This window comes from Ranitomeya imitator, chromosome 9 (genome assembly GCF_032444005.1).
Source record: "Ranitomeya imitator isolate aRanImi1 chromosome 9, aRanImi1.pri, whole genome shotgun sequence".
In the NCBI taxonomy this organism is placed as follows: Eukaryota; Metazoa; Chordata; class Amphibia; order Anura; family Dendrobatidae; genus Ranitomeya; species Ranitomeya imitator.
Window position 1 is genome coordinate 32,226,966 of NC_091290.1, and position 13,254 is coordinate 32,240,219.

Sequence of the window (13,254 nt, forward strand, 5' to 3'; positions counted from 1 at the left end):
TTCTAACTTTAAAGTTACCGCTAGCGATGATCCAACGTGCTTGGATAAGGTGTTATCTGAGCATGCTCGGGTGCTAACCAAATAGCTTTGGCGTGCTCGAATAATATGTTTGAGTTCCTGCGGCTGCATGTCTCGCGGATATTCGACAGCCGCAACGCATGCCGGGATTGTGTAACAAGCAGGTAATCCAGCATGTGTTCCGGCTGCCGAACAGCCACGAGACATGCAGCCGCGGGGACTCTCGAGCATGTATTGCTTATCTGTACAGGCTGGGACATGACATGACTGGTCAACTATTATTAGGTGAGAAAATGATTATCTTCTCCAGAGCAATACTAAGAACCAATAATTTTCTCCTAAGTAGGGAAAGTGGCAGAAAGTGTTGTGTCCCATACCAGGTGAACAGGTTATTATTTGTAAGATGTGATTATACTTTCTGGCTTCCACAGCTCCTAGGTTATTATAGCGAATGAGAATTGGCGCGATATTATCAGTACATGCACTTTCATAATGGGATAACATTATGGTAACTCCTATCTTGTTTTTTTGGTTTTTTTTCTCAAGGCTCTGACATGAAGAAAGACATTGAGGCTTTAATAGCACAGGAAAGAGCCGACATAATCAGCAAGTATGAGCGGGTATGTGTTCAATAGATGCATGAAACCAGAGCGCAGCCCCAAGGCCATGGCTACCAGTTACCGCACACTGTGGTTTTGCTACTATTTCTGATGTAAAGTAACATATATACAGACGTTTTATCTTCTAAAGTGAGTTTGTCGCTAAGATCAACCTTCCTAAGACGTCTACGTGGGCACGTAAGGTCATAGGAAGCGGAATTATATAACGCCTCGATATCTTTGATCCAATGTTTTGTTTCAGAGAAATCCAAGTTTTTCTTAATATGTAAATGAGCTGTTAAGATCTCTGGGCCGGACATAGATCTCCCCGAGAATCTGCCTCCAGAGCTTATTTGAAATGAAAGGGGGCGTAGATCAGAAGAGTGGACTGTCAGCCATTACATGTCCCACTCTGGTAACACCCACTTTTATTTACAATAATCTCTGGAGGTGGATTTTTAGGGAGATCTATGTCCGGCCCATAGATCTTACGAATTGAGCTGCAGTACTGGGAATGGCCACTATGTAGTGTATGGAGCTGTGGGATTTCAGTACCTTACACTGTGTACTTCCGTCAGCCACTATGTGCTCAGACCTCCACCGATCTGACTTTTATCATGTATCCGAAAGACTAGTTCAATGTTGGCCTTGGACAACCCTTTTATCTGCAATCTTCATCACGACCTCTATGTTCCCAACTTGGCCACTTATGAGGGTCCATGTACTGTGTACAATATAATTAAATGGAGGTGGCTGATGGTTGGGCTTGGTCATACTCCCCTTCATCAGCTGCCATGTTCGGACCAGAGAGACCTACACGAAGGGATGAGGCTTGCCGATAACAAGGGGGTGGCACCATACAAGTCAGGTCAGCCTCGCAGTGAATGACTTTGTGCTGTATTTAACACATTAGTAAAATTTAACATAAAGGGGCCGGCCTCCTCTTTTAAAATACATTTTAAAGGGGTGATTCAATCAGAAGCATGCAGCTGATTTCGCTTCAAGCCAGCTAGGCATTTCCCTGTGGCGGCGACCTCAGAGTGGCGGATGTATTCAGGCCATCCATTACGATGAATGACCGTCCATGTAGCGTAATGACGGCTCGAGTCTGGCAGAAATGAAGCTGCTGGAGCTAAGCGGTCCTCTGATCTTGCTTATATTGGGAGGTCCCGAGCAGCGGATACCCTCGCCTTGATGTCAGTGTAGTCTAATAAGAAAGCTTTAGAAATGTTGCATCATTGTGTGTATACACCACAGTTATGTATCGGCGTATAGTGAGTTCCCACTACTTTGTGAAGTCGGATCCTGTAGCGATTTGTCATCCTAGACCCTCTGCCCCCCCGCAAACCGGAGTCTAGGGGGCACATAACTGAAGGATCAAACTACACATGAGGTCTGTTTGTGGACTGTAACCAGGACGATCCAGAGACATGGCTCCGCATTGGAGCTGCATACATTGTTGTCACCATTGTTTTTTCAGGGGAGGCAGACGGGCGCGGAGATTGACCCGTGGGAAGATGCGGATTTTGCACTGTACAAAGTTACTGACAGATTTGGATTCTTACAGTAAGTGCGACCCAGTGGTCTAATGGTATCTCCATATAGTACTCTCCCTCCCCTATCTACTGCCACCCCGTCTCTGTGTATTGGCTGCCGCAGTGATGTCATGTCAACAGCTTACATCACCGCTGCAGCCAATCACTGATATAGACGCGTGAGCCGTTAAGCTCAGAGATTGGCTGCAGCTCTGTCGACCTTACAAAACAGAGGAGAACATTAGCAGACCTGTGGGTTCTTCCCATTTTGCAAATAATGTGTGATCAGAACACTGATTGATTGACCTCACAATTATTAATTTTACATGAGGACATTGAACAACACAAGATCCGGCCCGTTGGCTACAAAAATATCACCACCAGCAGCAAATCTCTGTGGGCAGCATGGATGATGGTCTACCATATTACCAGTGATACGGCCAACCCTCAGGCAAGCGCCAATTGACCAGCCCTTGGGCAGACGCTGGCTGATTCTTAGGCAAGCACCAGATGGTCAGCCCTTTGGGTGATCTCCGGCTGGCCCTTAGACAAGCTACAATTGGCCATCCCTTTAGTGGGTGCCGGCTGGCCCTTAGGCAAGCCCAGGTGGTCAGCCCTTTGGGTGATCTCCGGCTGGCCCTTAGACAAGCTACAATTGGCCATCCCTTTAGTGGGTGCCGGCTGGCCCTTAGGCAAGCCCAGGTGGTCAGCCCTTTGGGTGATCTCCGGCTGGCCCTTAGACAAGCTACAATTGGCCGGCCCTTTAGTGGGTGCCGGCTGGCCCTTAAGCAAGCACCAGCTGGCCAGCCCTTTGGGTGATCTCCGGCTGGCCCGTAGACAAGCTACAATTGGCCAGCCCTTTAGTGGGTGCCGGCTGGCCCTTAGGCAAGCCCAGGTGGTCAGCCCTTAAGCAGTTGCCAGTCAGACAGAGGGTGTTGGTTGGCCAGCTCTTTGGCGGGCCATGGCTGACCCTAAGGCATGCGCCATTTGGCCAGCCCTTAAATAGGCACTGGCCGGCCAACTCTTGTAAAGGACCCTAAGAAAAGTACATGGGGCTTGTGTCAAGTGATCAAATCTTGTTCTCCATATTTTCATCATCTCACGGGGCATTACCCATCCACTGATATATTTTTTCTTTTTTTCTTTAGTGAACATGAATTGCCTTCACGGACCGCTGCTGAGGAGAAGGTATCGGCATTTTTTTTTTTATTATTTATTAATTATCCCGACTTCTTAGAAGGAATCCAATAAATAAATCTGTAGCCAAGTCAATAACTGAAGCAGCAGCAGGAACTCGTCACTCGTGCCACAATCACCATCAACGCACTGAACTAGATCCATTTAGTCATTCATATATAACCAAGACTAGATTTAAAAATGTTAAAAAAAAAAAAATCGCTTTTCTACAACCCCATTTATCTTAGTATTAAGGGGAATGTGTCATCACCCTTTGTGTGTGTGTGATCGGTCATTGTACAAGAGGAGGAGGAGGTGAGCTGTGACATCGCCTATTGTGAATGGTGGATCCTGTGTTATAACACCTCTATATACAGTAGATAACACAGGATCTACCATTCACAATAGGTGATGTCACAGCTCACCTCCTCCTCCTGTACAATGACCGATAACACCTCTATATACAGTAGATAACAGGATCCACCATTCACAATAGGTGATGTCACAGCTCACCTCCTCCTCCTGTACAATGACTGATAACACCTCTATATACAGTAGATAACAGGATCCACCATTCACAATAGATGATATCACAGCTCACCTCCTCCCCCTGTACAATGACTGATAACACCTCTATATACAGTAGATCAGTCATTGTACAGGGGGAGGAAGTGAGCTGTGATATCATCTATTGTGAATGGTGGATCCTGTTATCTACTATATATAGAGGTGTTATCAGTCATTGTACAGGAGGAGGAGGTGAGCTGTGACGTCACCTATTGTGAATGGTGGATCCTGTATTATCTACTGTATATAGAGGTGTTATCAGTCATTGTACAGGAGGAGGAGGTGAGCTGTGACGTCACCTATTGTGAATGGTGGATCCTGTATTATCTACTGTATATAGAGGTGTTATCAGTCATTGTACAGGAGGAGGAGGTGAGCTGTGACGTCACCTATTGTGAATGGTGGATCCTGTTATCTACTGTATATAGAGGTGTTATCAGTCATTGTACAGGAGGAGGAGGTGAGCTGTGACATCACCTATTGTGAATGGTGGATCCTGTGTTATCTACTGTATATAGAGGTGTTATCAGTCATTGTACAGGAGGAGGAGGTGAGCTGTGACATCAGTTATTGTGAATGGTGGATCCTGTGTTATCTACTGTATATAGAGGTGTTATCAGTCATTGTGCAGGAGGAGGAGGTGAGCTGTGATATCACCTATATATAATGATGGATCCTGTGTTATCTACTGTATATAGAGGTGTCATCAGTCATTGTACAGGAGGAGGAGGTGAGCTGTGACATCACCTATTGTGAATGGTTGATCCTGTGTTATCTACTGTATATAGAGGTGTTATCAGTCATTGTACAGGGGGAGATGGTGAGCTGTGACATCACCTATTGTGTATGGTGGATCCTGTGTTATCTACTGTATATAGAGGTGTTATCAGTCATTGTACAGGAGGAGGAGGTGAGATGTGACATCAATCCTGTTTTATCTATTGTGAATGGTGGATCCTGTGTTATGTAGTGTATATTTAAGGTGTTATCAGTCATTCTAATCCTGTCTGAGATAAGGAAACTGATGAAAAGTTATATATTAGATGAGTGGTCACTAGTGTTGAGCGATACCGTCCGATACTTGAAAGTATCGGTATCGGATAGTATCGGCCGATACCCGAAAAATATCGGATATCGCCGATACCGATATCCGATACCAATACAAGTCAATGGGACATCAAGTATCGGAAGGTATTCTCATGGTTCCCAGGGTCTGAAGGAGAGGAAACTCTCCTTCAGGCCCTGGGATCCATGGGGATGTGTAAAATAAAGAATTAAAATAAAAAATATTGATATGCTCACCTCTCCGGCGGCCCCTGGACTTCACGCTGGTAACCGGCCGGCTTCTTTGTTTAAAATGAGCGCCTTCAGGACCTGCGAATGACGTCACGGCTTCTGATTGGTCGCGTGCCGCCCATGTGACCGGCACGCGACCAATCAGAAGCCGCGACGTCATTCGCAGGTCCTGAAGGCGCTCATTTTAAACAAAGAAGCCGGCCGGTTACCAGCGTGATGTCCAGGGGCCGCCGGAGAGGTGAATATATCAATATTTTTTATTTTAATTCTTTATTTTACACATCCCTATTGATCCGATACCGATACCCGATACCACAAAAGTATCGGATCTCGGTATCGGAATTCCGATACCGCAAGTATCGGCCGATACCCGATACTTGCGGTATCGGAATGCTCAACACTAGTGGTCACTATAACAAGATTTCAGGGTGGTGCTTTTTTTATGGAATTATATTGACATGTAAAACTGAGATAAACATTAAAAAAAATGGTAAAAAAATAATTTTGATGAAAATTTTATTTCAGCAATAGATCATTTTCTAATGACTCATCCCTTTAAGTAAAAGTTAGCAGAAGGAATATGGAACAACCACGGCCTTGTGAATGCAGTTTTACGCTTTTTTCTTGTTTTTCATTGTATATGTGATGGTGTGGCTTTTGTTCTTCCTTTTTCGCTAATCTCATTGTTATGATTGCCTTCCTGCGACTTATATATTTTTCATTATCTCACTTAATATTTAATAATCAGCAAAAACTGCAGGAAATCGAGCGCGTGGACAAGTGGCTGAAGATGTTAAAGAAGTGGACAAAGTACAGGAACAGCGAGAAGGTGCGTGCAAGGGAAAGAGAACCAGGACCGGTATAAAATGGTCAGAATAATGGGGTGGCCGGACCCATCCGAGAACGCAGCTCGGCTGAAAAGTGATGTCGCCCTATTGTATGTGGTTTAGTAGTCATTGTGGAAAGCTGATTTATTATCTCCGTATTTTTTTTTTTTTTTTAGATGTTTCGCAGGGTTTATAAAGGAATCCCTCTGCAAGTCAGGGGGCAGGTGTGGTCGCTGCTTTTAGATGTTGAGGCGATGAAGTCCGAGAATGGCGGTAAATACGAGGTTTGTCAAAATGGACTTCCCGTTTCATTTTTGGGAAAAGTTTTGATTTTTCCACACATTAACACTGACTGATGGGATAGGAGAGCCGGTGCCCCTGTCTGCGCAACTCGCATTCCCCAGACCCATCGCCGAGTCTCCGCCGCTGCTTCCGGTGTCTGTGACTGTCTGCAGCGCTGACGTCATGTCAGCCAATCAATGAGCACAGTGGCATAGAACTTCTGAGCGCTATCAGCGGTGACGTCAGCTATGCAGACAATTGCAGACACCAGTAACAGCAGCAGAGACTCAGCGCTAGATCTGGGGTGTGTTTTTGTTTGTTTTTTGTTTCCGAAACTAGAAAATCCCTTTAAGGAATTCCATGAATAGCAGTCACTTAATTCTATGATATTTACCTGCATGAATTTTGGTTGGAGGGATTGGACCAAAGGGAAATGACAAAAAAGAAAGGACTTGGTGTATCAGAAAGCTGGAAAGGTAGAAGTTTTCCAAGACTTTGATATTGATGACTTATTCTTAGGATTTCAGCTCGGTGAACGCTCGCCCCCTGGTTCTGGACTCCCCACGATCAGCTGATTGAATGGGCCCTGGTGCTCCGGTCACATCCCCTTTATCCAACACAGCTCTGCACATTTTGTAGTGACCATTCCTGGTCCTGCGTCTCCGTCTCACGCACTTGATTAGCGCTGAGCTGCAGTACCAAGCGCGGCCACTACTAAATGTATGGCGCTGTGCCTGGAAGGCAGTTCTCCGCGGCTGATCCTAATTATGGGCCATAAGTACCAAATTTCCGGAAAACTTCTTTAAGCCGACCATTTCCACAATTACACTTCCTTTTCCGATCCTTAGAAAATGAAAGATCTGGCCAAGATGTATTCAACGGAAATCAAGCAGATCGACTTGGACGTGAACCGGACGTTCCGCAATCACATTATGTTCCGGGAGCGATATGGTGTCAAGTGAGTATTAACCGCCATTAATGATAATCTGACGAAACGGAAGCGCTGCAGCTGATCAGCGTCCACTGATTGACTGCAGTTTCCATGCGAGTTGTGCATTTTTTTTTTTTTACCTCCCTGTGCCTAATAATAAGGTATCGCCCAGTTGTTGACAACCCCTTTAAATGTATAGTGATCCAGCGGCTGCTAATTAGACTCTTCCCTGATGCCGTAACCTAGTGCTCTGTTATGTGCCGCTGAGGCCCTGAGTAATTGGCCTTGGGGTCGTGCTTTCGCATTGTGAATATGTTGCACATTTTGTCCTATTTTGTGCGAAGTGACTCTATAAATGTATTTCCCCGCAGGCAGACGGCCTTGTTCGATGTATTATCGGCCTATTCTGTCTACAATACGGTAAGTTAGTAACGGATCTTACAAAATATATCCAATTGTCACAGTCTTGTTTTCCACCAGGCACAAGAGGCGCATTCCTGTAGAAGATCATGTAGGAATTATGGGGGGGATCAGCTCCGATCTCTGCTGTTAAATGCCGATTTCCATCTCTGGACAGCAGTATTTACGGCGTAAAATCCCAAGGTTGTGCCATATTGGCATCGATCAGCCTCCCCCCGGTATAAGTCTGGCTGCTATCTCCCATGAAGCCCAGAACAAGCAACAGTAAAAGTGATCCGATGAGCAAAACTTTAAAAAAACATACTTAAAGGTTTTGTTTTTTTTAATGAAAAATTAAATATAGTAATTTGAGTCATTTCCCTTTTCTCCGTTTAAAAAAAATTAAGAAAAAAATCATGGTATGGCCACCTTCATAAATGGCCTAAAGCAAAAAAAAAAACCCAAAAAACGATTCACTGCTCCTTCTGTCGAAAAATTCAGAAAAAGTAGAGATGAGTGAATAAATTAGAGTGGACTACTCGGGTTTTACCAAAATCCACATTCACCAAAATGTGGATTTTTGTAATTCACTTCCTCTCGGATTCTGCAGAACGGAGGCCGCCGGTCAATATTTTTCTGAATCATGATGGACAATTTAAAAGGTTTAAGAAAAATCTTTATACTCATCTCGCTGCTCATCTCTCCGGCCTCCTCCACTACTCACCACCACCTGTCTGGTCCTAATCGCATCTTCTGATCCCCCTCCGCTACTCACCGCAGACTTGTCCAGTCCTTGTCTTATCTTCTGATCACCCTCCACCTCTCACAGACATCCAGTCCGGTCCTTGTTGCATCTCCTGATCCCCCTCTGCTACTCACCGCCACCCGTCTAGTCCTTGTTGTATCTTCTGATTCCCCACCGCTACCTGACCAGTCCTTGCTGCATCTTCTGATCCCCCTCCGCTACTCACCGCTACCCGTCCGGTCCTTGCTGCATCCTCTGATCCCCCTCCGCTACTCATCGCCACCCGTCTGGTCCTTGTCGCATCTTCTGATCCCCCTCCACTACTCACCGCACATTCGTCGGGTCCTTGTCGCATCTTCTGATCCCTCTTCACTACTCACCGCACATCCGTTGGATCCTTGTCGCATCTTCTGATCCCCCTGTTACTCACCGCACACCCATCAGGTCCTTGCTGCATCTTTTCATCTCCCTCCACTACTCACCGCCACCCGTCCAGTTCTTGCCTCATATTCTGATCCCCTTGTGCTACTTACCGCACACCCTTCCGGTCCTTGCCGCATCTTCTGATCCCCTTGTGCTACTTACCGCACACCCTTCCGGTCCTTGCCGCATCTTCTGATCCCCTTGCGCTACTTACCGCACACCCTTCCGGTCCTTGCCGCATCTTCTGATCCCCTTGCGCTACTTACCACTCACCCTTCCGGTCCTTGCGGCATCTTCTGATCCCCTTGCGCTACTTACCGCACACCCTTCTGGTCCTTACCGCAACTTCTGATCCCCTTCTGTTACTCACCGCTACCCGTCCGGTCCTTGCTGCATCTTCTGATTCCCTTCCGCTACTTACCGCTATCCATCCAGTTCTTGCTTCATCTTCTGATCCCCCTCGTTACTCACGTTGGCCTCTCACACTGTGCTGGTTTTTCAGCTGTTATGGCACCCGGTGGGCTTCTGTGCATGCAAGCAAGGAAGGTCACAGCGTCTTCCTACGTACTTGCGCAGAACGATCCTGGGTGGCATGACCGCCGTAAGTCCGGCACAGTGTAAGAGGACTGAAGATCCCAAATAGAGCAGCGGTGGGTCAGAAGATGCAACGAGGACCAGAGAGGTGAGCGGCAAGTGGAGTATAAATATTGTTTTCTCTTTTTCTACTTATTACATTTATTATGCTCTATCGTATGGAGAGACCCCAGAGCATAATAAGAGGCATTAAATGCCCGGAGAATAACTTTTCCGCTTATTGAATTTCCCGGGAAAATCTGCACAAACAGGCGAATGCAAATTTTTCATGATATGCTCATCTCCAATTTAAAAAAAAAAAAAAGTGATGTAAACATTTTTTTTCCTACACCAAAATACTACCAGTATAAACACAAGCTCACCAAGTAAAAAAAAAAACGCCATGCCCTGATCAAAGGAGAAATGAAAGAAAGCTACAGGTCTCACAATTTTATTTTATTTTTTCTAATTTCTGAATTTTTGTGTTTCATTATAGTATTGCTGTAGTCAAAATGACCTGGAGAATCCTGTTGTGGGGTCTTTAAATGTTTTTTTACATTGCAATTTTTCGCCATTTTCCCAGTACATCATATGGTTAAAAAATAATGGCGACTTTCAAAACTATAACACATCCCACACAGAAAAAGAGCAAAAAATGCAAAAAAAATAAAATAAAATAGTTGTGGCTTTTGGAAGGAGGGAAAGAAAAAAAAAAAACACAAATGCAAAGATGAAAAATTTGACTCAGTGGGAAAGGGTTAATGGGTTCTGGGTTTATATCTAGCGCCTGCGTTTTCTGGTTTAGGTGGGTTCTCACCTACAGGGGATCGATCACTCTGATCCTTCCTATGACACATATAATGTGTGCGGCTCCGCAGAATAGATTGTGCCGTGTATAAATAGAAATCATTAGCTTCCCGCAGAACGCAGCGACGCCTCCATGTATTCTGCTGCGCGCGTCACACTAATGACATGTATGTGATCTCCGCAGGAAGTTAGTTATTGTCAAGGGATGAGTCAAATTGCAGCTGTGCTGCTCATGTATCTGAACGAGGAGGACGCCTTCTGGGCCCTGGCTCAGCTCTTAACCAACCAGAGGCACGCCATGCACGGTGAGTCCACGGCACAATCCCACACTTACTGATCCTCAGTCACAGAATTCTGGTGCATACAAGGCAGTCGTCGTTACTGTAGACAAAATTTAAAATATTAGGCTTATGCCTTTCATAAATCAATAATGCACATGGCAATGAGCGACTTATCAGATAAATCTGCTTCTGTCTCCTCCTGGAACTGATCAGTCTTTCTCCACTCATGAAAAATCTGTATTCAGTGAAGATGGATTTTTCCCATTACTGAAATAGATGACAGTTGGTGCCTAGAAGATACTATGGAGAGAGGAGGAGCTAGAGACAAACATTCCACAACAGTTGGTGCCCGTAAGATACTATGGAGAGAGGAGGAGCTAGAGACAAACATTCCACAACAGTTGGTGCCTGTAAGATACTATGGAGAGGGGAGGAGCTAGAGGCAGAAACATTCCACAACAGTTGGTGCCTGTAAGATACTATGGAGAGGGGAGGAGCTAGAGGCAGAAACATTCCACAACAGTTGGTGCCTGTAAGATACTATGGAGAGGGGAGGAGCTAGAGGCAGAAACATTCCACAACAGTTGGTGCCTGTAAGATGCTATGGAGAGGGGAGGAGCTAGAGGCCAAAACATTCCACAACAGTTGGTGCCTGTAAGATGCTATGGAGAGGGGAGGAGCTAGAGGCCGAAACATTCCACAACAGTTGGTGCCTGTAAGATGCTATGGAGAGGGGAGGAGCTAGAGGCCGAAACATTCCACAACAGTTGGTGCCTGTAAGATGCTATGGAGAGGGGAGGAGCTAGAGGCCGAAACATTCCACAACAGTTGGTGCCTGTAAGATACTATGAAGAGAGGAGGAGCTAGAGGCCGAAACATTCCACAACAGTTGGTGCCTGTAAGATACTATGGAGAGAGGAGGAGCTAGAGGCCGAAACATTCCACAACAGTTGGTGCCTGTAAGATACTATGGAGAGAGGAGGAGCTAGAGGCAGAAACATTCCACAACAGTTGGTGCCTGTAAGATACTATGGAGAGAGGAGGAGCTAGAGGCAGAAACAGTCCACAACAGTTGGTGCCTGTAAGATACTATGGAGAGAGGAGGAGCTAGAGGCAGAAACATTCCACAACAGTTGGTGCCTGTAAGATACTATGGAGAGAGGAGGAGCTAGAGGCAGAAACATTCCACAACAGTTGGTGCCTGTAAGATACTATGGAGAGGGGAGGAGCTAGAGGCAGAAACATTCCACAACAGTTGGTGCCTGTAAGATACTATGGAGAGGGGAGGAGCTAGAGGCAGAAACATTCCACAACAGTTGTTGCCTGTAAGATACTATGGAGAGGGGAGGAGCTAGAGGCAGAAACATTCCACAACAGTTGGTGCCTGTAAGATACTATGGAGAGGGGAGGAGCTAGAGGCAGAAACATTCCACAACAGTTGGTGCCTGTAAGATACTATGGAGAGAGGAGGAGCTAGAGACAAATATTCCACAACAGTTGGTGCCTGTAAGATGCTATGGAGATGGGAGGAGCTAGAGACAAATATTCCACAACAGTTGGTGCCCGTAAGATACTATGGAGAGAGGAGGAGCTAGAGGCAGAAACATTCCACAACAGTTGGTGCCTGTAAGATGCTATGGAGATGGGAGGAGCTAGAGACAAATATTCCACAACAGTTGGTGCCTGTAAGATACTATGGAGAGAGGAGGAGCTAGAGACAGAAACATTCCACAACAGTTGGTGCCTGTAAGATACTATGGAGAGAGGAGGAGCTAGAGGCAGAAACATTCCACAACAGTTGGTGCCTGTAGGATACTATGGAGAGGGGAGGAGCTAGAGACAGAAACTTTCCACAACAGTTGGTGCCTGTAAGATACTATGGAGACGGGAGGAGCTAGAGACAGAAACATTCCACAGCAGTTGGTGCCTGTAAGATACTATGGAGACGGGAGGAGCTAGAGGCAGAAACATTTCACAACAGTTGGTGCCTATAAGATACTATGGAGACGGGAGGACCTAGAGACAGAAACATTCCACAACAGTTGGTGCCTATAAGATACTATGGAGAGAGGAGCAAGAGACAGAAACATTCCACAACAGTTGGTGCCTATAAGATACTATGGAGAGAGGAGCTAGAGGCAGAAACATTCCACAACAGTTGGTGCCTGTAAGATGCTATGGAGATGGGAGGAGCTAGAGACAGAAACATTCCACAACAGTTGGTGCCTGTAAGATACTATGGAGATGGGAGGAGCTAGAGACAGAAACATTCCACAACAGTTGGTGCCTGTAAGATGCTATGGAGAGGGGAGGAGCTAGAGACAGAAACATTCCACGACAGTTGGTGCCTGTAAGATGCTATGGAGAGGGGAGGAGCTAGAGACAGAAACATTCCACAACAGTTGGTGCCTGTAAGATATTATGGAGGGAGGAGGAGCTAGAGGCAGAAACATTCCACAACAGTTGGTGCCTGTAAGATGCTATGGAGAGGGGAGGAGCTAGAGACAGAAACATTCCACGACAGTTGGTGCCTGTAAGATGCTATGGAGAGGGGAGGAGCTAGAGACAGAAACATTCCACAACAGTTGGTGCCTGTAAGATATTATGGAGGGAGGAGGAGCTAGAGGCAGAAACATTCCACGACAGTTGGTGCCTGTAAGATGCTATGGAGAGGGGAGGAGCTAGAGGCAGAAACATTCCACAACAGTTGGTGCCCGTAAGATATTATGGAGAGGGGAGGAGCTAGAGGCAGAAACATTCCACGACAGTTGGTGCCCGTAAGATATTATGGAGGG

The 13,254-nt window shown here is 45.9% G+C and overlaps 1 protein-coding gene across 4 annotated transcripts in view; it reads left to right on the forward strand.

The window, feature by feature from the left end:
- LOC138649584 (USP6 N-terminal-like protein) overlaps positions 1-13,254 on the forward strand; it is a 64,856-nt gene that overhangs the window by 41,631 nt on the left and 9,971 nt on the right. For all 4 annotated transcript variants that reach the window (XM_069740105.1, XM_069740103.1, XM_069740106.1 and 1 more), the window contains 8 exons: positions 565-638; positions 2,098-2,183; positions 3,301-3,340; positions 5,940-6,020; positions 6,195-6,302; positions 7,149-7,258; positions 7,603-7,651; positions 10,363-10,483. In XM_069740105.1, coding sequence (XP_069596206.1) covers positions 573-638; positions 2,098-2,183; positions 3,301-3,340; positions 5,940-6,020; positions 6,195-6,302; positions 7,149-7,258; positions 7,603-7,651; positions 10,363-10,483 — 661 coding nt within the window. In that variant the 5' untranslated portion in view covers positions 565-572. The remainder of the gene's footprint in view (positions 1-564; positions 639-2,097; positions 2,184-3,300; positions 3,341-5,939; positions 6,021-6,194; positions 6,303-7,148; positions 7,259-7,602; positions 7,652-10,362; positions 10,484-13,254) is intronic.